Here is a 26,058-nt window from a genome sequence, read left to right on the forward strand (position 1 = left end):
GGCGCCGAGGGGGCTGAGGACTCGGATGTTTGCTGTACCCGTTAACATGACAGCCTGCAGACCCTGGTTAGGCAAAGTCCCGGGAGCTCCCGGGAAGCCCGGCTGACGTCACTGAGGAGTCCGGCCGCTTAGAGCAGCTAGCGTCTCAGAGGCTCACTCAGGGCACAGCGCCTGCCCGTGTTCTCACTTAGTTCACCCAGAACAGCTGCTGCGCGGGCACCTCTGAGCCAATTCTCGGCCGGAGCTGATGCCCAGGGAGACTGGCTGACCCCTCCACGACCCCACCACTCGCTGGCAAGCAGGTGGTCTTTGGGGTGCTGCTCGATGGCCCCCCTGGCCCCCATACCTGGCCTCCTGCTCCACCTGCTCCTCCAGCTGTGCGATCTTGGCCTCCAGGGCCGAGATGGTGGACTTGAACTTGGACTTGACTGCCCCCTCCATCTCCTGCAGCTTGCTCCGCAGCTCCTTGTTCTGCCGCTCAAGCTGCTGCCGCGCATTCTCATTCTTCTGGGCTGTACTGCGCTCCGTGGCCAGCTCGTTGCTGAGCTGCTCTGCCTGGGGAGGAGGGTGGAGGTCACCAGGTGGAGGGCGCCCGGAAGCCCCCCTCCCTCCCCTCCAGCACCCAGCCCCTCCCTGGCCGTCCTTCAAGGCTCAGCCAAGGGGCAGCCCTTCCAGGCCACATCTCAGTGCCACGCCGGCTCCACGACGGGGCCCCAGTGCCCATCGTGGCGGGGTGCTCACTGTCGGGAGGTGGGGGCTAAGGAAAAGGCAGGAAGGAGACCGCCAGGCCCTTCTGGGCGAGCCTCGTCTGCTGGAGGGAGCCACTACGGGAGGCCCTGCAGGCCAGGTGCTAGGGTGACCAGAGAGGAGGGAGTGGGTGCTCCGGAGCGGATGTGCTGGGTCCCTACTCTCCTGCCTTGTCCCGCCCCCTGCCCGGGCCTAGCACACAGGAGCCTGTCCCAGCTACTCGCCTACCTCATCCCCCCCCCCCCCACCTCCCCGCCTGGGCCTGGCACACAGGAGCCTGTCCCAGCTACTCTCCTGCCTCATCCCGCCCCCACCCGGGCCTGGCACACAGGAGCCTGTCGCAGGGCGGGTCCGGGTCCGGGCTGCCCCGGCCCCCACCTGCTGTGTGGCCTTCCGGACGCGGTCACTCATAGCTTCCATGTTGCCTTGCTCTTCCTCCAGCTCCTCCTCGAGCTGTGCGATCCGGGCCTCCAGGCGGCGCTTCTCATCCTGCAGCGCGTTCCTAAGGGAAAGGCAGCCGCCCTGGGTCCTCCAGCCTCCCCTGGCTTAGGCAGCTCGCTCCCGTGGAGGAGCAATGCCTCGGGGTCGTCCTCTTTTACAGTCAAGACTCAGAGAGGCTTAGAGGCTTGTGCAAACTCACACAGCTGGGAAGCAGGGAGCCAGGCCTGAGATGAGGACCAGCTCGCTCCTCCCCGACATCCCCAGATGCCCCGTCCCCACCAGACTACACCCCCAAATAGGGTGTGAAAAACACATGTCCCCTGTCACAAGCTCAGCTGAACGTGCTATCACGTTCAGCCTTAACATACGGTCCAGGAGGCCTCCTCTGACTGACTGCCTCTCTCATCACGTGAGTCTAGGGACCCCTTTCTCCCCAGGCGGCTCCTACCTTCCCGACACACTGCTGGCCAGCTCCTCAGCCAGCTCGTCCTTCTCCAGGTCTGCCTGCTTGCGAGCCCTCTCGGCCGCCGCTAGATCCTGGACGGTGCGACGCGGGGAGGAAGGAAACCGGTTGCCTGTCAGGAGGGCCTGAGCCCACCCAAGCATCTACCCCGCTCCCAGCAGCAGGCCCCCGGCCGCCTCCACGGCCATCCTTGAAAATGGCGTGGCCTCCTTTGAGCTTGGGGGAGGCCTGCAGATCCGTCAGCGAGAAAACCCCGTGTCTTTCCACGCCTGTGCTACGGGGCCCTCACTTGTGGGATGCTGAATGCGGGCGCCCGAGCCTGGGGTGCCCAGGGGCCCCCAATCAGGGCCCTCACAGTGCAGAGAAGGCTTTACCTCCTGTAGCTGCATGAGGTCTGCCTCCAAGCTCTTGGCCTTCTTCTCATTCTCTTTGGCCGTGGCAAAGATCTCATCCCGGGAGGCGCGGGCGTCTTCCAGCTCTCTCTGGAAGTCCTTCATCTGAGCCTGCATGAGGACAGGCAGGACCAGATAAGAAGTCCTTACTCACCAGGTCCTGAGGCCCAGATTACCTTCCTGTGCCAGCCTGAGTGTGTTAGTTGCTCAGCCGTGTCCGACTCCTCGCAACCCTGTGGACTGTAGCCTGCCAGCTCCTCTGTCCAGGGCATTCTCCAGGCAAGAATGCTGGAGTGGGTTGCCATTTCCTCCGCCAGAGGATCTTCCCAACCTAGGGATTGAACCTGGGTCTCCTGCATTGTAGGCAGATTCTTGACCGTCGAAGCCACCAGGGAAGCCTAGGCTTTCCCACCATTTAACCACAGAGCCCTTGGCCACAGGTGGCTGCCTGGGGGCTCTGGACGGGCTCCACAGACCTAAGAAATGGTGCTGAGGTCTGAGTGTTAGTCTCTCAGTGGTGTCTGACTCTTCACAGCAACCCCATGGACTGTATAGTCCTCCAGGCTCCTCTGTCCATGGAATTCTCCAGGCAAGAATACTGACGTGGGTTGCTATTCCCTTCTCCAGGGAATCTTCCCAACCCAGGGATAGAACCTGCATTACAGGCAGATTCTTTACCATCTGGGCCACCAGGGAAGCCCAGAGCCAAACACCTGAGGATAGTGTTTGGCCATTGCTGAGCTGCTCACCTGGGGAGGAGGGTGGAGGTCACCAGGTGGAAGGTGACCTCACCACTTCTGCCCCCAGGGCAGAAAACAGCCCCCAAAGCAAAAGTATGATGGAAAAGCACCAGATGGCCAGGCACCAGCGACAGAAGGCTGCGTCCTCCCACGGCCGTGGACCTGCCTCCCTGGTCCCTGGGGCGTCACCCACCTGCAGTTTTCTCAGCTGCTTGATGGCTTCCTCCCTCCCCTTGATGGCCGAGTCGGCCTGCAGTTCCAGGTCCTTCAGATCCCCTTCCAGCTTCTTCTTGGCCGCCACCGCCAGGGCGCGTTGCTTCCTCTCATCTTCCAGTTCCGTCTCATATTCGTGGAGCTGGGTGAGGCCAGAAACATGTGCTGCAGGGCAGGGCCGCCCCTCGGATCCCTTCCCCCAGGGCCCAGGTTTGCATCACCACTAAAGGTGGGCTTCCCATCCCCGGGTTGCAGGTGAGAAATCAAAGTTTCCACGAAGCCAGGAAGTGGTGGCGGAAGGAAGGAATGCCGGCTGGCCCCCCTCCCCTCCCCTACTCTCCCCTCCATGGATTACCTGCCTCTGGAGTTGCCTCCGCTTTTCTTCATTCTGCTCGTCCCGTGCCTGGAGGTCCCGCTCAAACTGTACTTTAAGGGCCTGCATGTTGACCTCCAGCCTCAGCTTGGCGTCTTCTGTCGCCTGCAGCTCATCCTCGAGCTCTTCCAGCTGGGTCTTCATCTCCTCCATCTGGGTCTCCAGGGCCCGCTTGGACTTCTCCAGCTCATGGACCTTTGACGTGAGGGGTGATGTTGTGAAGATGGTCGGGCAGCCCCCAGTGACGGGCAGCTCATCATGGTCCAGGAGGTGGCTTTTCATACCCGCGGGATGTGTGACCAGGAGTCCAGACCACAGCCTTCCTCTCGGAACCCTTGACTCAGACCCTACCCCCAAAGGCTGTTCCCAACCAGGCCCCCTCTTTGCATCAGCCCGAGGGACTCCCTTCAGTTCCTGATTATTGCTTACCATGAATGAGGCGTGGGGCCCCCTCCTTAGGTGGACTGATAACGCAGAGAGGGTCGGGGGTGGGGGGACATGGACAACCAAAGACGATGAAGAGCCACTTACATTCTTGCCCACATCGTCCTTGGAGCTAACCAGATCCTCCATCTCGGCTTTGAGCATCTTGTTGGTCCTCTCGAGCTCTTCTTTGGCTTCCAAGGCTTCCTCGAGGGCCCGCGCCAGCGACAAGGCTTTGGTTTCCTTTTCCCTGGCTTCTGCCTCGGCTCTGTCCCTTTCATCCGCATATTTGGAAGAGATGTTTTTCTCCTCGGCCAACAACTGCAACACAGCAAAAGACCCAGAGGTGAGCTCTAGGCATGCCCGAGGGTCGGCTGCATTTAACTGCAAATATGGGGAAGAAGCCTTGTGTGCAGCTGAACTCATCCTGGTACGGCTGGGAGGAGGTCACATATCTATGCAAATAGTTGATAACAGTCCTGCTTGCCGACTTCTAGGTCAGCTTTGCAGAGCCAGCATTCGCCGCATCTTTGTGCTTAGAAATCACTAATGCTGCCCATGTTGGTTAGAACATACTGTGACCAAGGTCAGGGTGACACTGAATCCTGCCAGAGGCCAGTTATTCTTTTGTTTCATGGCCACAGTCACTCCCTTACAAAAGTACCCAATGAGCCACCCTATGAGTAGAGAAATGATGAATATGTGGATGGATTTGCACACACCCTCTGCCTGGGGAAGCAGCTCCAAGAAAACCCCATTCTCATCTTTAGAAATAGAGTGGTGGCTCAGTGGAAAAGAATCCTTCTGCCAGTGCAGGAGACTTGGGTTGGATCCCTGGGACAGGGAGATCCCCTGGAGAAGGACCCGGCAACCCACTCCAGTATCCTTGACTGGGAAATCCCATGGACAGAAAAGCCTGGTGGGCTACAGTGCAAGGGGTCGCAGAGAGTTGGACATGACTGAGCAACTAAACAAAAAGAAAGAGCAGTGTTCACTGTAGCATCCAAAACCCAGACTGCCAGAGTCCAGCAAAGATGGGCACGAAACAGGGACTCCCAACAGCAGTCAACACAAAAACTCTCCACTGTTTGTGATGGGAAAATAATAGAGCAGTCTCAGACCCTGGACCAGATAATGAACCAGCAGATAAGAAGCACTAAGAACAAGCTGTCAGCACAGAGAAGGGATGGCTGGTAGAAAAGAAAAGAATCCCCAAATTCCATCCCCAAATTGATTTTTGGAATAAATCCTGAGTCACATGTAAACCAAACCATATTTACTGACTCTGAGTAACACATATTAAAAGCTGGTATTTAGGAGTTTGGGTCATACAGGTGTATGCATTTATCAGAACTCACTGAGTGTATACTTAAGATTTATGTATTTCATTGTAATTTTACTTCAAGGGAAGAAATAATATTTTGAAAAATGAACCCTAGTTTATATGCAGTGTGGCGGTATCTAGAGGATGATGTATAGTTGTCTGTAATTTGCTTTTAAATGCGTCTAAAAGATAAGATACAAATGAGAGATGTAATACACTCATAAAAAAGCCTGTGATAAAGTCAGTGAAGTGTTAGTCATTCGGTCATGTCCAACCCTTTGCGACCGCATAGACTGTAGCCTGCCAGGCTCCTCTGTCCATGGAATTCTCCAGGCAAGAATATTGGAGTGGGTTGCCATTCCCTTCTCCAGAGAATCTTCCTGACCCAGGCAGGGATCAAACCAGGGTCCCTGCATTCCAGGTAGACCCTTTACCATCTGAACCTCCAGGGAAGCCCCAAGTCAGGGTAAGGCCTTAATGACTGAATCAAGGTGGTGAGTGCCCAGGTGTTCACAGTACAAGGCTTTCTGCTTTGCTGTGTGCTCAAGATTCTTTGTGATGAGATATTAAGGAACAGTGGTATTTCAAGGGTAGATACTTTAATTGGAATCCTCAGTAGGCGCCCAACAAATACTCGCTGAGTGAGTAAAATCAGTAAACCTCATTCCTTATCAGGGCTAGAACCCAAGGCACGACTGGGTTTCTAGATGGCCCTTGTGGTGGTGGTGGAACCTGGGAAATCATGGCCACTGAGGCTTCGCTGCTGTCCTCACTGACCCCTCGAGGAGCCTCACCCAAGCCGGCCAGCCTTCCATCGTGACCAGCAAAGCCAGGATGGGATGCTGCCATACACGCAGCAGCCACGCCAGATGTTCCCCAGACCTGGACCCCCGCCCCCCAGCCAGGGTCCGTGAGCAGAGGGGAGGGCCCTCCAGCCCCTACCTGATCAAACTTCTTCTGCTTCTTTTCCAGGTTGGACACCAGTTGTCGCTGGTTGTCCAAATCGACGACCAGGTCGTCCAGCTCCTGCTGAAGCCTGTTCTTGGTCTTTTCCAGTTTGTCATAAGCAGCTGCCTTCTCCTCATACTGCTGGGTCAGGCTTTCGATTTCCTTCTGGAACTTCTTCTTACCCTCTTCCAGCAATTCCACGGTGCTGGCAAAGTCCTGCAGCTTCTTCTTCGAGTCGGAGAGCTGAAAAGGCAGTGCCCAGGGTGGGATGAGAGGAGGCGGGGATAAGGGAGTCCCAGCCCTGAGCCCCTAAGAAGCCACGACCATCATTGAATAAAATCAACAGCAGGGGGAGCTGGTGAGCCAAGCAAAATGGCACCATGGAAGAAACTCAACAGCAAGGCAGCCAGTGAGTCAAGCAAAATGGTGCCACCGTTCTACCACAGTCACATCCGAGCCATTGATCTACCCTCCTGGGCAAAGACACGCAGTGGGCACCTGGATGTTCAGGGTTGAGATGTGGCGCTCCAGGTTCTGCTTGGCCTCCATCTCCTCGTCCAGCTGTTCCTGCAGGCTGTTCCTCTCGTCTTCCAGCTGGCGCAGCTTGGTGGACACGTTGAGTTTCTGCCGGGTTTCTTCTTGAAGCAGCTCCTACAGAAAGGACACGCAGAAGTCCAGGAGCCCACCCCCAGGAAGGCCGTACCCCAGGTGCCTCCAGATGACGTGGTCCGATACTCACCTGGGTGTCCTGGAGCTGGGACCCAAGGGACGCCACGTCCTTGGCCAGTTTGATGGCCTTGCCCTCTGCCTCGTTGAGCATCCCCGTGACACTCTCCACTTCATTCTGTGGGTGCCCAGAGACTGGTTAGTTGGATCATCCAGGACAGGATTATCCTTAAGTAAGAGGGGCTCTCTGTACTCAGTGATCGGCCTTGGGGTGTCGACTGATTGAGAGGTTCCCACGAGCTAAGGGGCCTGGTCATGGTCACTCCATGGCCCCCTAGGGGAGGGAAGGACATCCCTACAAGTTGCAATCTCCGGTAGCCTCTGGTTCCGAGACCCTGTGAGAGCCCTGTTATACTGTGGTTAGACTGTACTAACTGGGCCCTGAGCCCTCCACATGGATCCTGGAGCCTTGCCAAGGTTGGCAAGCATGAAGAGCAGGTTTGCAGGTCCAGATACTGAGCGGTGGTCTGGACTCACCCAATCCCTAAAGTGGGGGAAGAGGCTGCAAAGGGCACCTCCACATCCAAAGGTCCTGTCCCTACCACCCCTCTTCCTCACCCCTGCTCTTTGCCCTTTCACTGACCCTTACAGCAAAACCAGAGACATGGGCACTAAAGGTAGAAAGCTCTCTCTACCTTTCCTCTGCCTTTTACTCCAGGCCCTGGTATCTCTGAACAAGTCCTTTCGGAGATACCAGCCCACCATCCGTCCTCCTCCCATTTACACTGAGGATATAAATGATCCTCACTCCTCCAGGATGTTGTTTGTGTTAGGACAGCAAAACCCCTGTGCTCAGCTGTGTGTGGAAAAACTCATACTTCATGCTGTCCTGTACTCTTGTCCCAGGCTCTAAGTGCATTAAATATTTATCAAAAGGTAGGCCATATTCCATGAATGGAAAGTCAGTCCAAATGTCTGTTCAAACCTAATCAAGATCAAAGACCAACAGACCATGTCACGCTTCAGCTTAAAACCCATAAGAGGTTTCCCGTCACTCCTGTCTTCTGGCCCCAACCTGCTCCAGTCCCACTTTATGCCACATACCTTCCCCGTCCTGTAAACTCCACTTGGCCCCAGTCCCCACCATCCCCTATCGTCCATCAGATTTATCATTCTGGCTCTACTGGCCTTACGTGATCTCTTCTGACTTCTCACTTAGTCCTGAGCCTTTGCACATGCTATTCCCTGTCTATAAGTAGACAAACTTCTTATCTGTCAGACTACACATCCTTCTTAGGGAAGCCTTCCCTGACTCCTCCTCCCACAGGCTCAGGCCCTTGTTTTATTTATATTCATAGCAGTATGTGTCTCTGCTTCCCAGCATCATTTCATATTCATCTGCATGATTATTAATGTCTTTCCCTGCACTGGGCTGGAGTTCTCCGGGGGCAGGGACAGTGTTTGTCTTCTTCCTTGCTGTTGTATCTCAGGATTAAACACAGCACCTGGCATACAGCAGGCATTCAATAAATACTCATTTTGAATGAACAGGTAGGAGTTTTTAGAGGTTAAATTGAATAAGGCAACCATCTCATCTCCCTGAGGAATGTAACTCAAGGAAATGAACAGAGGCTTCGTTAGCTGGAAGAACCTCATCCTTCAGAGACAGTCCCAACGAAATCGCCTCACCTGCAGCTTGTGGACCTTGTCGTTGAGCTCGGCCCGGACCTTCTCCCCGTCGCTGTACTTGGACTGCAGCTCCTGCAGCTGCACCTCCAGCTTCTTCTTCTTGTGTTCCACCTCCTGCTTGGCCTGGCTCAGGACTCGCAGCTCTCCAGCCAGCTCCGCGTTCTCTTTCTCCAGCGCCTGCTTGTTCTTGTCCAGGTTGGCCTTGGCCTAGCCAGAGAAGCAGAGCGGAAGGGAGGCGTTAGGGCCATGGCTGGGAGAATGTTTTAAGATAAGGACCTGTGCTAGGGGGGATCTTCATCTTTGCTTCCCCCTCCCTCGGTAGGTCCGGGGACCTGTGCTCCCCAGCTCAGGGGAGGGACTCGGGGCAGTGAGGAGCACACAATCCCCAGTAAGACTTTTTGGATTGTTTTCCTGAAGCTCAGAGGTTGCTAACTAGCATCCCCCAGGCTGCATCAACCGTGCCATCACATCCTATTTGATCCATGTTATACCTTTTAACATTTTAATAAAGAAATATTACATAGGGACGTCCCTGGTGGTCCAGTGGCTAGGACTCAGTGTTCCCAATGCAGGGGGCCTGGGTCTAATCCCTGGTTGGGGAACTAGATCTCACATGCCACAACTAAGACCTGGCACAGTCAGGTAAATAAAAAGAAATATCACATAAAAATCTGGGTTCCCAGCTTCTCATTTGAAAAATCAAATGTTCTATTTCACCATTGGGTGGTGGTTAAATAATTTGTCAAAATTCACTGAAATATATACACTTAAAGTTGGTGAATTTTGCTGCATACATCTCTATTTAAAGTCTGACTTCCAAAAAAAAAAAGTAAAGATCTGGAAACAGAGGCCTTGCCTTCTTCTACGAGAGCAATCATCTGGATCTGAGTAGCAGCTGGCCCTGTAAACAGGGCAGTCACACTCCACTCAGCCCCAGGCCCCACCACTCCCTATCATCCATTGATTTATCATTGGATGTACACTGCCATTTGTGTGAAAGTTTAGAGAAAGCTATTTTATCTAAACAGCTCTTGTAGGCATATGAGTTTCTCTAAGAAAAAAAGTGTTTGGGGGAAAAACCAGAAGAAAGTGTGTGGGTCCCGAGAGTGGAGAACACAACAGTGGGCTCGCCCTCAGCTCCTGGGCAGGTCTGTGCAGTGTCCAGGGACCCTCAGAAGCCAGTCCTCTGGTGATGAAGTCCATTTAGTGCTGCCAGGACCCCAGACAGGGACAAAGTGCTTCTTAAGGCAACAATGCAGGTTGATATCAAGGACCCTGGGGGGCCTCACGGGACCTGGGCTCCCCTAAAACCTTTTTCCCAGAATGGTGGTGACTATACACGTGTAAGGGGAGTCGAGGTAGGAACAATACTACGAGTTTTCACCAACAATCTGGAACATTGCTAGAGGTAAAACAGTCTCCCTTTTCAGTGCTCCTGAGATGGTGGGCAGGTGTTGTGAGCCCCCTCCTGCTCAGGTCAGGCATGGATGGCCAGAACAGCTGAGTCTCTGCAAAGAGGCCTCCAGCACCTGCTCATCTCGGATGACCACCTGGCTCAGCGCTGGTCAGTCAGCTTTCCAAACTTACAGTAAAAGTGACACAGGTACCTTACCACTGTCTGGAGGACTTATTATTCCATTGGTGGGAAGAGCCCATTTGGATTCAACTTCGATCGCAATAAAACTTTCTGGGGACTTCCTGGTGGCCCAGTGGTTAAGAGTCCACCTGCCAATGCAGGGGTCACTGGTTCCATCCCTGGTCCGGGAAGACTCCGTGTACGGCCCAGGGCAACCAAGCCCATGAGCCACAGCCACTGAAGCTCGCACGCCCTAGAGCCTCTGCTCCACGACAAGAGAAGCCATCACACTGCGAAGCCCGCGCACCGCAACTAGAGAGGAGCCCCCACGAGTCACAACTGGAGAAAGCCTGAGTGCGGCTGCAAAGACCCAGCGCAGCCAAAAGTAAATCATTAATTAACTAAAAAATAATTTCTGGGAACTTCCCCGGCGATCCAGTGGTTAGGACTCCATGCTTCCAATGCAAGGAGCTCAGACTTGATCCTTGGTCAGGGAACTAAGATCCCTCATGTCACAGGGCATGGCCAAAAAAAAAAAAAACCTTCTGAACATAATAAAGAAAAGACAGTTGAAAGGAGAAATACATGTTATAGATAAAACTAGCAAGATCTTATTTGTCCAACACAAAAGAACTGACTAAATGCCCAAGGTTCATATTCAGACCCCACGTGACGAGTGACAAGGTGACACGAACAGGTAGCCTTTCTCCACTTGGAGCGTGAGGGTGTATAGTCAGGGACAGTGCGTTTCAGTGTGGGGCCTGGAGATGTGCATTTTAGCAAAGGTCACGGGTGGGATTAAATGAGTTGCCACCTGTAAAACTTTGGAACAGTGGCATATACTCAATGCCATACAAGGGGTTGCCGGCGTTATTTAAATGTAAGGGAAAATTCTGAGATTATGATCGAACTGGTGGTGAACCAGCTCATGGAAGAATATTTATCTTTTTTTTTTAATATTTATTGATTTGGCTGAGCTGGGTCTTAGTTGGGATTCCCTGGTGAATTTGGCTGAGTCAGGGTCTTAGTTACAGCACCTGGGATCTTTCTTGTGGTATGCGGGATCTTTTTAGTTGAGGCACGTGGGATCAAGTTCCTTGATCAGGGATCAAACCCAGGCCCCCAGCATTGGGAGCACAGAGCCTGGATCCCCAGGGGAGTCCTGAAGAACATTTATCTTGACTGGCAATAGAAGCTAATGCCAACACCAACAATTCTTAGGTAATACAACAGCCATTCAGTCTAGAAAGTTCTGGAGGAAAGCTGCAGCATGGATCGTGGTATAATTCAGACTTTTAGAGAAACACCTAGCAGGATGTCATAAGCTAAAAAACTCTTCCCTGGGAATGAAACACAAGGACATTCTGCAAAGCAAGAGGAAGTTCCGGATACACAGAATTTTAGTGCTAGTTAACTGCCTCAGATTCTGTGCACCCCCAAATAGCCAAGCATCAGAGGAAGATTAGATCTAGCCATTCCCAAACTAACCAGGGAGCACTGTCTTGCCACTCAAATGATGACAGTCTTGCTCCACTCTGCACAGAAATGAAGATGGCTAGACTGTCCTCAGTGTTCAGCTACTTTCCCAGATTTTTGCTAAACTCTGCTTATCCACAAGGGCCTACCTGGAGACCCTGCCCTGGAGAGGCTAAGGGATGAGTCCAGAGCCAGGGCTTCCCAGGTGGCTCTGGTGGTAAAGAACCTGCCTGCCACTGCAGGAGACACAGGTTTGAACCCTCAGTTGGGAAGATCCTTTGGAGGAGGGCACAGCAGCCCACTCCAGTGATTTTGCCTAGAGAATTCCATGGACAGAGGAGCCTGGCGGGCTATAGTCCACGGGGTTGCAAAGAGTCAGACATGACTGAAGCGACTTGAGCATGCACGCACGCTAGAGCAGACTGCTGGGACTCTGTCAATAGCTGTGCAGCCTTTAGGTACTCTGGACCTCAGTTCCTTCTTGTGTCAAAGGGGCTTCATTGTACCCATCCCAGTGGGTGGTAGAAAAGATTAATCAACATAATATTCAGTAAGCATAAATGCTGGGTGCCGTCACTCTCATTAGGATCGCCGCAGCTTGTTACTGGTCTTAGTGCAGACACTCACGTGTAGTTACTTGAAGCGGCTGACACATCATTCTTTGTATTTTGTTGTTACCAAAAAACCATGGCGACTCACCCTCTTGAACTGCTCAAGTTGCTCAGTGAGCTCCTCCACCACCTGGGTGTGCTTCTGCCGCATCTCCTGCACCTGGGACTCGTGGGACCGTGTCTCCTCGTCCAGGGCTTTCTTCAGCATCGTCACCTCCTGCTCCCTCTTGGCCCTGGGCAGGAAGAACACAGAGGCTGGCAGCGGAGGAGACAGAGATATGCCTCAGTGCAGAGGCGCGAGGGGTCTCCTGGGACCTGGAACTGAAGTCTTTGTCACTATCCCTCCCAAGCTGTGTGACCTCAGGTGAGTCACCTAACCTCTCTGGACCTGGAATTTCCTCAAAACAAGGAGGTAACCATAAGAAAAGAGGAGCATGCTACCTCCCAGAATCTCCCAGGGCCGACAAACAAAAACACAAAATAAAACACATGATATTGTTGGAAGAATGCAAAGTGAGTTGCAGACTGTTCTGTAAATATTAACATTAGCTTTACTTACTGAGGATACGCTAATGCCAAGCTCTGACCTAAGTTCTGGGTATATGTCATCTGATAGAATATTCAGAGTGACCTTTAGAGGCAAGTGTATCATTATTCCTGTTTTACAGATGAGGGAACAAAAGCTAAGAAAGAGTGAGCAGCTTGCCCAAGGTATTAAAACCATTGTGTGACTGACCAAGAATTTGAACCCAAACAGTCTGAGTTTACTGCTATGAGCCACGGCTCTGGGCCAGTGCAAAGGGGGCAGAAAGTTGTGTTGGCTTCTAGGCCCAGCTAAGTGATGTAGCGCAAAACCCAAAATGTGGGAAGTAAATCTCCGTGTTAGCACAGCACTTGACAGGGCGCACTCAACACACACTTGTGTGTTTGCTGAATAAATAAATGACCTAGTTTCACGGAAGTCGGCATTCATTATCTGGCAGGTGAGCCGTTTTGTTTCTGCTTTTGGTTGGGTATTGTTAGTTAGCCAGCAGTGACACTTCAAGTGAAGACCAATCTGATAAATGTTCTTTTGAAAATTTAATGCAAAACTTATACACACTCAGGAAAAGACAGGAATGAAATTCCCCAAAATGTTAACCGTGGTGGGACTGGGGTCGATGCGTTTGGTATCTAACTTTCCTACAGTTTTCAAGTCATTCTCTAATTGAGTATATCCTCCTACTGTGATGTAAGACAAGGTTAAAAAATAAGCATGATTAGACATGGAGAACAGACTTATGGACACGGGAAGGGGTGAGGGAAGGAGAGGGTAGGACGAATGGAGAGAGTAACATGGAAACACACACACTGCCATATGTCTAATAGACAGCCAGTGGGAATTTGCTGTATGACTCAAGGAACTCAAACTGGGGCTCTGTAACAACCTATAGGGGTAGGATGGGGTGGGAGGTGGGAGGCAGGCTCACGAGGGAGGGGACATATGCATACCTATGGCCGATTCATGCTGATGTATGGCAGAAGCCAACACAATATTGTAAAGCAATCATCTTTCAATTACAAATAAATAAATTTAAAAAATAAGCATGCTTAACTTACCAGTTGATTTTCATGGTTCAGACATATTAAAATGTTTTATTATATTTAGATTTGATGTTAGTATTTATAGCATCAAATATAATAAATTATTAGTATTTTCAAATAATTAAAAAATCCAGTTTTTCCAATTACCCTCTTTGGGTAACAGGAAACTCCCAAATGCCAAGTAGCTAATCATCTCCAGGGTAGGAAGGTATGCGAGCCCTTTTAGGTATCCATGTGGCTTAATTAGACAGAAATATTTATTACTCAGTTTTCTGAGATGTCCTTTTTGTTAAGAACAGAACTGAATCGGTTTGCTGTATACCTGAAACTAACATGACATTGTAAATCAACTATATTTCAACAAAATTTTCAAAAAAAAATTAAGCATGCTTACATCAGTTAAAGCAAAATGCAATCAGCACGATAAACGCAGGGCCTGAGGAGCCCCATGACTCAGGATCTGTGTGGGTTTGCCCCTTTCCACCAGCTGTCCCGACCCATCCGGCCGCCGGGTGGGGGCTCCTCACCTGAGCTCCTGCTGGGTGGCCGTGCTGTCCAGCGTGTCCTCCAGCTCCGTCTTCAGCGCCTCCAGCTCCTCCCCCAGGTCCCGCTTCTGCTTCTCAGCCTTGTTCCTCGCGGCCCGTTCTGAGTCCAGGTCCTCCTGGAGGTCTGAGATGTGACCTTCCAGCTCCCGGATCTTCTTCAGGGCATTGTTCTTCTGAGCCATTTCGTCGTCCAGCCTGCCGGGGACAGATCACAGGAACTAAGACCCTGGGGTCCCGGGGCCCCCTGCTGTCCATCCCACGAGGTGGCCAGAAATGGTTTTCTGGAAGCCGTCGTTTGGGTTCCACAGATATCAGAACATGTTCCATTCAGGTCCCGAGACACACAAGGCCCCTTCTTGCCATGTTGGACTGCTTGGAGGTTCATGCAGGCTGTAGTTTCCGAGGGCTGATGTAAGAAAACAGGTCGTGCTGCATGTGTGTGTGTGTGTATGTGTGTGTGTGTGTGTGTGTGTGAAAGTGAGGCACAAACAGACAGAGACACAGAGACAGAGAGTGCTTTGCACTGTCTCAGCATGGTGCCTTGTCCACAGCAGGAACCCAACAGATGCTTTCTGAGTGTCAGGCAAGTGTTCCTCCCCAGTAACTACTGGTTGATTCTTCCTTCCATTTGCAAAGTGCTTGGCCAGGCACTGCTTGTTGGGGGTGGGGATGTTAACACCAGGGGAGACGGTGACTGCGGGTCAGGGTGGGAGAGGGGGAGCCTTGACCTGAAGGAATGGAAGGGAGCTCCCTCCTGACCATGGTGGGGCTGCTTCCGGTTTCGTCCACGATGGATGGAAGGGGACCAGTGGAGGGAAGACACGAGGTGGCCCATCACCCTAGCGCTGTCGCCTGGCACAAACCAGCTGAGAGAGAGCTGGCCAGGGGGCCAACCAGAAAGCGACTCCCAGCCCGTCTCTCAAAAGCCAGGCGACTGGCCCAGGCTCCTTCGCCTCCCCTGGCCCAGCTTCCTCCTCAGTGACTGGAGGTACAGCAGCACATCTGGCCAGGTGTTGGTAAAGACACCGCTCGAGCAGAGCTCAGCACACGGAGAGCAGGTAAACAACTGTGAGTCGCCGCTCTAATGCCCCCGCGGAGGCTGGTAGAGCAACCCCAGCTCCGAGCTGGGAGAAGGGGGCGCAGAAAAGTGGGTGGGGGACACCCCACATGGAACGGGCCGAGTCTGCCGTACCCTGGGTGGGAAGAGAAGGGGCAAAAGCTCGGGAGGAGACTGGTGTTCACATAAAGGCCTCAGAGGGAGACAGCCGGGGACAGGAGGGTCCTCCCAGCCTCAGACACGTGGTGTTTGTGGTGCCCATGGAATGGCTTCTTTGTGCAACCAGAAATCCAGGGCTGGGGTGCAGATGACGAAGGATGGGCACCCAAGAGGCGGGCACAGTGGCAGTAGAGAGGATGAGCTTGGTAGGGAGAAAGGAAGGCCAAAGGCGAGGTTCTGGAGGTGCCAGAGGGACTGCAAGGCACCTGGGAGGCCAGGGCGAGGCCACTTCACGTGAGATGGAGGCCTGCCTGGAGGAGGAGGAGGACCAGGCCCCCCCTGCAGACTGGCAGGGGCCCTCGGGGCACGCGCACACACTGGACCTGCCCCCGGCGGCCTCGTACCTGGCCAGGGCCGCCTGCAGCTCCTCCTCCTTCTTGGCCAGCTGCATCTTGAGCTCGGCGATCTGCGCCTGCAGTTCTGCGATCTGCTCGTGCAAGTCGCTGGCCTCCCCATCCAGCTTCCTCTTGAGCTTCTCCAGCTCCTGCCGGCTCTTCTCCTCCTTCTTCAGCCGCACTGCGAAAAAGCCAGGGCCCTTCAGGGGTAGACACTACCCAAGAAACCCCTGGAGGACGAGCCTTCCTGCTCGGGCACTTCACACACACACACACACACACACAGAGGAACCATCCCACTCGCACCACGCTCTTGTGGAAGGAATGTCAGCCCTGGTGCCAAGCACCTTCTAGAATGAATGTGTGTGTTCCCTAAGGGTGAGCAGGCAGCCGGGTAGAACAGTCCCTTTCCTGCCGTAATCCACCATTCTCAAATGTCCTGTCTTATTTTCCTACTTTTAAAATAACCCCCTTCACTGTTAACCTGAAACTATCACAACATTGTTAAGTGGCTACACCCCAATACAAAATGGTTTTGGTGTTAACAAAAAATAAAATAAAATATCCCCCTCAGAACCTCGCCAGAAGCCGTTTTACCTTCCAGTTCTGAAATCATAGATTCGTGCTTGTTTTTCAGTTTGGTAAGATTCTTGGCTTTTTCTTCCTCTTCTGCAAGATTTGTTGTTAAGTCACTAATCCTCTCTTCAAGGAGTTTTCGCTCCTTTTGGGGGAAAAGAAAAAGAAATATCACTAGTTTTTTTCCTTTTCTCTGGGGCCTATGTTTCACTGTTAGTAACTTCCAGATAAACAGTTGAAAGGATAATCTACACTATAACCAAATGCAACCTAGAGTTTAAAGAGGGAAAAATAAGTTCCTCAACAATAATGCTTTCCAAAGACTAGCCACTCCCCACCTCAGGCCCCTCCACCCCTCAACTTCATGTCCCAGCCAAGGGGCCCTCTTTCCTTTCTTACCACAGGCTTCAGGGCTCTTGCAAACAGGCGGGACCATCTGGAATGTGCCTCCACCCCCTCTAACTGCTCCTCATTCTTCAGGTTTCCACTGAAATGTCACCTCCTCCAGGAAGCCTTCCCTGAATGCCCCACCTCCATCCCCCAGTGCTCTGCTCTTAGAAGAGGGTAGCAATCATGATGGCAATTAGTGGTTGCTTGTACAATCATCTACTTGTTGTCTCTCTAGAACATAAGCCCTTCGAGGATTGGGTCCTCCGGCACCATGCACGCCCTGCCTCTGACACCAAGCCTGTCTCACAGTCGGTGCCCAGCTGGCATGCAGGACTAAAGGTAGTCCACTCACAGTGGGGCTGCTTAATGGATACTGACTAGGGTGACCGACTGACTCAGCTTGGGACTTTTCTGGTTTGGGGGCTGAAAGTCTCACATCCCAGAAGCCCCTCGATGCCAGGACAGCTGGTCCTCTGTTAGGAACTGGAAGTGGGTGGTGAGAATGTGAGGGGGGGCCCCCTGGTCTCAGGCACATTGCCCACCCTCCCTTGCACAACTTGGGTGGTGCATTGGTTGTGGTGTTCCTGATGCTTGCTCCATGGTGGCCCTGGCACTGTTGGGACCACCGGGGACCCCATCCATGGCATGCTTGCATCCTGACAGTGGCCACAAGGCTGCCACATCAGCGCCAGAGATATCTGCTTGTTTGGCCTTTAATTCCTTGTACCTGGCTAGAAAAGGGAAGGTATCTGAAGGTATCCATAGTCCTGATGAGCCTGTCATTTTAATCCAGACACTCAACCCCACTCACTTTTTTCAATTTTTGGCCACATTACAGGGCATGTGGGATCTTAGTTCCCTGACTAGGGACTGAACCCACTCCCCCATGCAGTGGAGTCTAACCACTGGACCACCAGGGACGTCCAAACCCACTCACTTTTGACAGTTTATTGTTCTGATCATCCATGACCAGAATATCATCCTCCAGTTTCTTGATCTTGGCCTCAGCTGTGACCTTCTCAAGTTGTAGCTTCTGCCTGGCAGCTTCCTCTTCCTCCAACTGTTCTTCCAGGTCCTTTGTGGGCGAGGGAAAAGAATTACAGCCTTGTTTAACCCAAAATCTACTCTCCTGGAGCTCTGGGGACTCATGGATACAGAGCCTGGGCCTCATGGCTCCCTGCAGTGCTCTGCAGTCTCTTTCCATCAGAAAGAAAAGGTTTGGGTAAACCACTTTGCTTTGTGGAGCCTCAGTCTCCTCATCTGTAAAGTGGGGAGAATAGATACCATGGTGGTTTTAAAAATATGTCCACAAATTCTTTGATACTCTTCCCTTCAAGAGGTGGAGTGTAATCCTTCTCCCCTTGAGTGTCAGCTGGGCTTAATGACTTGCTTCTAACAAAATCAAGAGGAAATGATGGCATGTGTAAGTCAGAGACTAGGCTATAAGAGGCAGTGCAGCTTCCTCCCGTTTTCCCTCCATTCGCTCTGTCCAGGGAAAGCAAGCTGCCATACTGTGAGGACACCCGAGCAGCCCTGTGGAGAAGCCCACGGAACGAGGAACTGAGGTCTCCTGCCTACAGCCGCGTGAGTGACAGCTCACTCACCCCTGGAAGGGGACCCTCAAGGCCCAGTCAAGCCTTCGGAAGACGGCAGCCCAGGCTGACACGACAACTGCAATCTCATGAGAAGCTCTAAGCCAGAATCATCCAGCTAAGCCACTCTCAGAGTCATGACTGTGGGAGATAAATGTTTAGTACTTCATTTACCAAAAAAAATATATTTTTAAATTGATTTATTTCGGGTGTGCTGGGTCCAGCTTTCTCTGGTTGTGGTGTGTGGGCTTCTCATCACGGTGGGTTCTCTTGCTGCAGAGCACAGGCTCTAGGCACGTGGACTTCAGCAGTTTTGGCATGTGGGCTCGGCAATTACAGCTCGTGGGCTCTGGAGTGCAGCTCAGTAGTTGTGGCACACGGGCCCCACAACACGTGGGATCTTCCTGGGCCAGGGAGCGAACCCGTGTCCCCCTGCACTGGCAGGAGATTCTTAACTACTGGTCCAGCAGATAAGTCCTAAATGCTTCTTATTTCTAAGCTGCTGAGTCTTGGTGCTTTTTGTTCTGCAGCAGTAGCTTACTGATACAATTACCCCTCACACAGGGTGGCTATTAGGAGAAACGTGTTTGCACATGGAAGGCAGAGCAGCAGGACAGAGCAGGCTCCCGAGGAGACCTGTGTAGGCAGAGGGCTGCTCCTCTCCAAGCCTGAGTCTCTATCTCAGTCCAGTGGGGACACACATCATCAGATGCACCTCACAGGTCTGCAGCAAGAGTCAAGGGATTCGGCACCACCAAGGGCAGCCCCCGCAGCGCCTTACCAGCATCTGCTGGGCCATCTTCTTCCGTTCTGCCTGCAGCTGCTGGCTCCGGTCTTCCTCCTCCTCCAGGCGGGCCTCCATCTCGTGCAGGATCTCCTCCAGCTCCTGCTTCTTGGCTGCCAGCCGGACCCGCATCTCCTCAGCCTCAGCGTACAGCTCCGTCTCCGCCTGCAGCTGCTCCTGCAGCAGGTTCTTCTCCTCGGTCAGCTGCAGGCAGGGGGCGGGGAGACAGGCGGTGAGCCCCACGGGGGGCAGGCGGCCTGCCCTCTGCAGTGCCAGCCAGGTTCCCGGGCTGGTACCTGCGAGTGTTTCTGCTCCAGCTCCTTGAGTTCGCTCTCGGCCTTCTGCTGCCGCTCCTTGGTCTTCTGCAGCTCATCCTCCTTGGCCTGCATCTCCTCCTCCTGCCGAGTCACCTGCAGCAGGGGCTTCACCTGCACACAGAGGGTCAGCCCATCAGTTGTCTCCATGGCACAAGGATATACTCTTGTAGTAAGGAAATCAATGGTTCTCGGCCAGGGACAATTTTACTCCACCTGCAGCCCCTCAGCCAGTATTTGGCAGTTTCTGGGGACGGTGTTAGCTGTCACAGCTAGGTGGGCGGGGGGGATGCTACTGGCATCTGGTGCGTAGAGGCCAGAGACGCTGCTCAACATTCTAGAATTCTCAGGACAGCCTCCGTGACACAGAATTACCCATCCCAAAATATCAACATATGCCAATATCAACCAATATGCCGAGACTGAAAAATCCTAGAGCAACAGGAAGAGGTGCAAAGTGAAAGGAGAAGTCTCGCCTCCCCCCATTTAGTCCCATCTTGAGCGAGAACCGCAGCTGACAAACTGCTGTGTTTCCTTCCAAAGAGAAAAGGAAAGGAAAGTCCCCCACATCCTGCCTCCCGATATCAGCCCTATCAGCATCTCCTGGCCCGTTGTCCTGCACACTAAAAAAATACACCTGAGACCACACTGCCCAGCGTTACATGTACTTAAAAAATATATTTTTTTTTTAATTAAGAAAGTTTTTTTGCCATGCCATGAGGCTTGAGGGATCTTAGTTCGTGGACCAGAGATCGAACCCAGGCCCTCTTCAGTGAAAGCATGGAGTCCTAACCACTGGACCATCAGGGAATTCCCTATGTGCTGCTTTTATTACTAAAAACGACAGGATAATTGTCACCCCTGCGGTCACGTCAGTGTTACAACTTGATTTTTAAATATCATCATTTTTAGCGATTGAAAAGTATCCCATTGATGGATGAGCTGTTATAAGTCAGTCTGCCAGGGCAGGGCATAGAAATTTTGCTCTTGTAAATGAATGCCCTTCATTTTTTATTTTCTTTCTTGCGGATGGTTTTTTTAGGAGCTTCCAGAAGTTGGGTTGGTGGGAATGAACATTTCCAAAAAGCAGCTTCCCCTCACTGCTCTTCACCAGGCTGACTCCTAACTCCTTGTGTTCAAGCCCCACCTGGCACTAGAGGAACCCGTGTTTGATACACTGCAGTTTCCTTCCTGCACTGACCCCAGTCTGCCATGGGCATCATTTCCTGCGATTACCTATCACCTACTCCTCCACTCACCTAGAATATTCATGAAGCCAGGTTATCCCCAGCCCTTCACACACTCCTGGTGCACAGTGGCCATTCAACACATAGTCACTCAGTGAAAAAGCTTTGTGCCCATCAACAAACTCAAGGGCACCTAAGAGGAAGCTGTGTCCGTCCCCACAGAGCAAGTCTTTGCCCAACGGACTCGTAACAGCCAGTGATGCTGCAAGACCAAGCTGTACCCAGAGAAACAAACAGCGGATAGACACAACACGCTGGATGGAGGGCTCTCCAGAGAATGATGCTTTGTGACAAAGTGAAAGTCGATGAGTGGTGTCTGACTCTTTGCGACCCCACAAACTATACAGTCCATGGAATTCTCCAGGCCAGAATACTGGAGTGGGTAGCCGTTCCCTTCTCCAGGGGATCTTCCCAACCCAGGGATTGAACCCAGCTCTCCCACATTGCCGGTGGATTCTTTACCAACTGAGCCACAAGGGAAGCCCAATAACTGGACTGGGTAGCCTATCCCTTCTCCAGCGGATCTTCCCAACCCAGGAATCGAGCCAGGGTCTCCTGCATTGCAGGTGGATTCTTTACCAACTGAGCTATCAGGGAAGCCCCAGTGACATAACTACGGGACCCCGTTAACATAATATTCTTGAGATGACAAAAGTACAGAAATAGAGAACAGATTCAGGCTTGCTGGGGCTGTGGAGGGAAGTGGGTAGAGCTATAAATGGGCAGTAGGAGGGATCCTTGTGGTGATGGAAGTGCTCTGGGTCTGGGTTAAGGTCACAGCTGTAACCCACATGCCAAAGAGGGGGCTCTTCTCAAGCCCAGAGAATCGCCAGTGGGGAAGGTTTGGTTTCGAGCTCTCAGTTGCAAGCCTGCTATCCACCACCTCCAGTCCCCCGTGGGCAGCGTCCCAGGGAAGAGCAGGACTTGGGAGAGGTGGGTGGAAGGGGGCTTGGGATGAGGGTGCACTCACTTTGGTGAAGAGCCGCCACCACTGCCAGTTCCGCAGCTTGAGGTAGGCGGCGCAGTTCCTCTGAATCACCTTCATGGCCGTCAGCTGCTGCTGCCTCTTGGCAAAGGCCCTGGGGAGAGGGAAGTGGAGGCGTGAGAAGACCTGCTCGGCCCAACACACACCTCACTGCGTTGTCACGGCATCCAGCCCCGCAGCATCCTGAGAGCAGGCACGTCTGTTTGGCTTGTGATTTGGTGACTCGCACAAGGACATCCCCCCATCCTCTCTAGCCCAGATTCTCCAGCAAGCTCTGAGCATCAGTCCAAGTATATCATCTGGAGGCCAGGGCCTCTCTCAGTGGGCAAGGAAGACCCGAGGCTCACAAAATTCCCTGAATTCAGATCTGTGGCCCCGGTAACACCTAGGAAATCAACCCATGCTACACCATGCCTGAGGAGCATCCAACACCCTCATCTGTACCACATCTTCCCCAAAGCTGAGAGTCTGAAAAACCTATCGTTTCCTTGGGTGTGTTTTAAACTCCCAGGCCTGACACAGAACCAGCACCCCTCCTATTTAAGGGCTATTAGGTTTGAAAAACCACCGAAGACTGAACACCATCCTCTTGTCTCTGAGTGGCTGCCATTGTGGCTGCCATCTTGGACGTGGGTGAACTTGAAGAATAAAATCTCCCCAGTCAGTCTGTAAGTGGGAGTGGTGACAACAGAGAATTTAGTTATGCCACTTAACAGGTTAGGTCTGTCCCAGGACCAAGCACTCCCCAGATCTGGCCTTGACCATCCTGAGTCTACCTGGCAATGAATCAGCTTGACATGATCAGATGAGCATGTGGTCTGTACCTCCTGATGACACATGCCCTGGACTAGGGCAACTCCATCAGCCCCTGCAGTCCTGTTTGGGGTGTGAGTTTCATGGAGGAACTCTAGACCTCACCCAGGCCCCGGTTTCCCAAAACAGAGGGAGCATCAGGGCAAGACCATGCCTTACGGACATGGGGGTATAGATACCAATACACCTTCCTCAGGTACTTTATCATATTCTCACACTTCTTAAATGATAACTAGCTTTGTTCTCTGGAGAAGGCAATGGCACCCCACTCCAGTACTCTTGCCCGGAAAATCCCATGGACGGAGGAGCCTGGTAGGCTGCAGTCCATGGGGTCGCTAAGAGTCGGATACGGCTGAGCGACTTCACTTTCACTTTTCACTTTCATGCATTGGAGAAGGAAATGGCAACCCACTCCAGTGTTCTTGCCTGGAGAATCCCAGGGACGGGGGAGCCTGGTGGGCTGCCGTCTATGGGGTTGCATAGAGTCGGACACGACTGAAGTGGCTTAGCAGCAGCAGCAGCAGCTTTGTTCTCAACTGTTTATATGCAGTATTTCATTGATTCCCTCTAATTAAAACAAGTTTACGAGGCAGGAATGATTATACTCATTTTCCTGAGGCTCAGAGAGGTAAAGTAAGTTTCCCAAGGTTCTTCACCAAATAAGCAGGGAAGCCAGAATAGAACCCATGTCTAACTCTCCACAGCCCGTGGTCTTAAGCCCTTCCTGCCTTGTCCTTGTAACTAGCACCTATTTTTAAAGTGGTAGCATTTCCTCCCCCTCAAGAAAAGGCGGCCATTCAATCAGTGACATCTTCGAGCAGATGGCCTCTGCTCTAGAATCAGGGATCAGGGCATGAGGCCAGAAAACCCCCTGAAATCCTGTGCTTCTGGTCTGTGTTTGCAGGGAGGCGACAGCATGCAGGTCTTTACTTTCTGGCCAGGTAGCCACGACACATCGCCTGGAAGGCCATGATGACGTCGGTGATCTTTAGGTCTCGCTCCTCTTCCAGGTGGGCCAGGACCCCGGTTCGGAAGAAGATTTTGCTCTGCCCGATCCTGTACAAGTTGGGGTCGAGCTCCAGGGCTTTGATCTGCAGAAGGAAGGAGGGGAGAGTTCCTGTTCTCGGCTCTGCCACTTGGCAGGGGGTTAAGTGTGTTTAAGGAGGGTCCCGGAGGTGTGCAGGTGGATTTCTGGGGAGGGGCTGGGGACCAGGCTCACCATCAGGATGCAGGCCTGCTTCCCGTCCATGAAGCCTTTGGGAATGGCGTTGGCGGCCAGGATCTCGTACCTTGAGACACAGGGCAGGAGTCACGACCGAGCGCATCTCCGCTGTCGTCGGTCTGTCCCTCCGCTGAGCCGGCTCCCCGCACCTGCCCCCCGCCCCCCCCACCGGCCCGGCAGGCTCACCGTTGGCGGAACTCCTGGAAGACGATCCTGTTGGGGAAGCCCTGGCGGCAGATTCGGATGCCTTCCAGGACCCCGTTGCACCGCAGCTGCTCTAGCACCAGGAAGGCGTCCAGCTTGCCCGACTGCAAAGATGCAAAGGGCGGTGGGCTGCCGCGGCCTCGGGGAGCAGCAAGCCCCAAATCTCAGGCCCGGTAACCCACCTCGCCAGGCCATGGGGAGGATCACTGGGGGCACCACACCAGGTGAGAGCTCAGCTGAGGGTCTGGTGCTGTCTCTCATTCTTGTTGGCACTAGCATCACCTGGGGCTTCCTCCCTGTCACCTCCCGCTCCCTCGCTTCCTGCCCATCGCCAGTTCTGTGGCTTCGACCTCCCAAACATCTCCCCATCCACCCACTTCTCTCAACACTGCCATCCACTCGCCACCCTCTTCTCCTGCCCTGATGGCCACAGTAGCCTTGTACTGTCTTCCCACCCTGTCCTGGCTCTCCCATTGCCTCGTTTGGTTTCTAAAATGCAAATCTGATCATGGCACGTCCCCTGATAACATGTTACAGAAGGAGTGCCAAGCCCTGTTAACCCCCAGGAATGCCACAATCTAAGTCCTGCCCAGCATTCCAGCCTCATCTCCCCAATCCCTGCCTCACACCATCACACTTCAATACGGAACAACCCACCTGGAGTTTCTTCACCCAGACCCTTCATTTCTCACCTCCACGTCTTTGCTTATTCTGGTCCCTCTGCCTAGGATGCCCTCCCGACCCTGCCCTCCGAGTCACTAAGTTCACATCCTTTAAGAAGCTTTCTCTGAGCCCTGAGTTTTGAGTGGGACCCTGGCTCTTTGGTATTCTCATAATTTACCACCTGACCTCCTCAGCTGGTGTGTCCACCTCTCCCACAACTCAGCACTACTGACATCTTGGGCTGGATAATTCTCTGTGGTTGCAGGGGGAGCGGCTCTGTGTGCTACGGGATGTTTAGCAGCATCCCTGGCTTCTGTGCGCTGGATGCCAATTATAGCCCCCCTTTCAGTTAAAAATGTCTTCTGCTGCTGCTGCTGCTGCTAAGTCACTTCAGTTGTGTCTGACTCTGTGCGACCCCATAGATGGCAGCCCACCAGGCTCTGCTGTCCCTGGGATTCTCCAGGCAGGAACACTGGAGTGGGTTTCTATTTCCTTCTCCAATGCATGAAAGTGAAAAGTGAAAGTGAAGTCGCTCAGTCATGTCCAACTCTTAGCGACCCCATGGACTGCAGCCCACCAGGCTCCTCCGTCCATGGGATTTTCCAGGCAAGAGTAGGATTTTCCAGTGGAGTGGGTTGCCAACTGCCTTCAGACACGGCCAAATCTCCCCAGTGGGGGAAGGGAGGGCACACAATTGCCCCCCAGCTAAGCACCCCTGCCCTAGATTATGACATCTGCCGGCAAGGATTACAGTCTATCCAGCTCTGAATCCCCAGCACCTGGCACGGGGGGAGCTCAGCAAATATTAGCTGAATAATGTTTACTGTAAATATTACAGTAAATATTAGTGAACGAGTGATCTGATACCATGTGCAGCCACCCCAGGGCTCAAAGTCTCCGGGAACATTCTCCCTTCCTCTCTTGCCTTCTGCCTCTTGGATGAGAAAGGAGTGCCTCCCACTCGTGTCAGATGGAGCCCTCAGGGTGGGGGGTCTGGCTTTCCTGCTGCCCCTGTAGCCCAGCCTGCCTCCCCTTTCCCCGCAGACCCTGAGGACGTCCCGAGAAGTGGGGCGGCGGCCTCACCCTCTTCTCGTGGTTGGGGATGATGCAGCGCACGAAGTTGGGCGTGGTGTTCCGCAGCGTGGTCATCAGCTTCCCCAGCTGCTCCTTGTACAGCTGCCCTACTGTGCGGAACATGCCCTTCTTGGTCTTGGAGGCGCTGGGCAGCGAGCTCTCTGTCATCTTGGCCATCTGGTCCAGCCCCACGATGCGGTCCACTGCGGGCACATGAAGGGTGGCGTCAGCCCACCAGGGGCTCTGCACCCCCACAGCAGGCCAGGGGGCCACCCGGAGTACGGAGACCCCAGGTCCCCTGCTCATTCTCATAGGGTTCTTTCCTCCACCCCCACCACATTCTCTCTAGCGATAGGTAAAGGGAGGTGTCGG

At 53.1% G+C, this 26,058-nt stretch overlaps 1 protein-coding gene across 2 annotated transcripts in view; it reads right to left on the bottom strand.

Moving 5' to 3' along the window:
* MYH11 (myosin heavy chain 11) overlaps window positions 1–26,058 on the bottom strand; it is a 128,244-nt gene that overhangs the window by 10,064 nt on the left and 92,122 nt on the right. For both annotated transcript variants that reach the window (XM_055562727.1, XM_055562728.1), the window contains exons 16-38: window positions 25,696–25,889; window positions 23,932–24,053; window positions 23,743–23,812; window positions 23,454–23,614; window positions 21,696–21,804; window positions 19,461–19,592; window positions 19,162–19,368; window positions 17,726–17,863; window positions 16,420–16,543; window positions 15,832–16,003; window positions 14,194–14,406; window positions 12,171–12,315; window positions 8,420–8,626; window positions 6,804–6,908; window positions 6,563–6,715; window positions 6,059–6,307; window positions 3,901–4,113; window positions 3,352–3,564; window positions 2,977–3,138; window positions 2,026–2,154; window positions 1,637–1,725; window positions 1,126–1,249; window positions 347–555 (exon numbers count right to left, since the gene is read on the bottom strand). In XM_055562727.1, the coding sequence (XP_055418702.1) occupies window positions 347–555; window positions 1,126–1,249; window positions 1,637–1,725; window positions 2,026–2,154; window positions 2,977–3,138; window positions 3,352–3,564; window positions 3,901–4,113; window positions 6,059–6,307; window positions 6,563–6,715; window positions 6,804–6,908; window positions 8,420–8,626; window positions 12,171–12,315; window positions 14,194–14,406; window positions 15,832–16,003; window positions 16,420–16,543; window positions 17,726–17,863; window positions 19,162–19,368; window positions 19,461–19,592; window positions 21,696–21,804; window positions 23,454–23,614; window positions 23,743–23,812; window positions 23,932–24,053; window positions 25,696–25,889 (3,640 nt within the window). The remainder of the gene's footprint in view (window positions 1–346; window positions 556–1,125; window positions 1,250–1,636; window positions 1,726–2,025; window positions 2,155–2,976; window positions 3,139–3,351; window positions 3,565–3,900; window positions 4,114–6,058; window positions 6,308–6,562; window positions 6,716–6,803; window positions 6,909–8,419; window positions 8,627–12,170; window positions 12,316–14,193; window positions 14,407–15,831; window positions 16,004–16,419; window positions 16,544–17,725; window positions 17,864–19,161; window positions 19,369–19,460; window positions 19,593–21,695; window positions 21,805–23,453; window positions 23,615–23,742; window positions 23,813–23,931; window positions 24,054–25,695; window positions 25,890–26,058) is intronic.

The sequence above is a fragment of the Bubalus kerabau genome, chromosome 23 (genome assembly GCF_029407905.1).
Source record: "Bubalus kerabau isolate K-KA32 ecotype Philippines breed swamp buffalo chromosome 23, PCC_UOA_SB_1v2, whole genome shotgun sequence".
Lineage (NCBI taxonomy): Eukaryota > Metazoa > Chordata > Mammalia > Artiodactyla > Bovidae > Bubalus > Bubalus kerabau.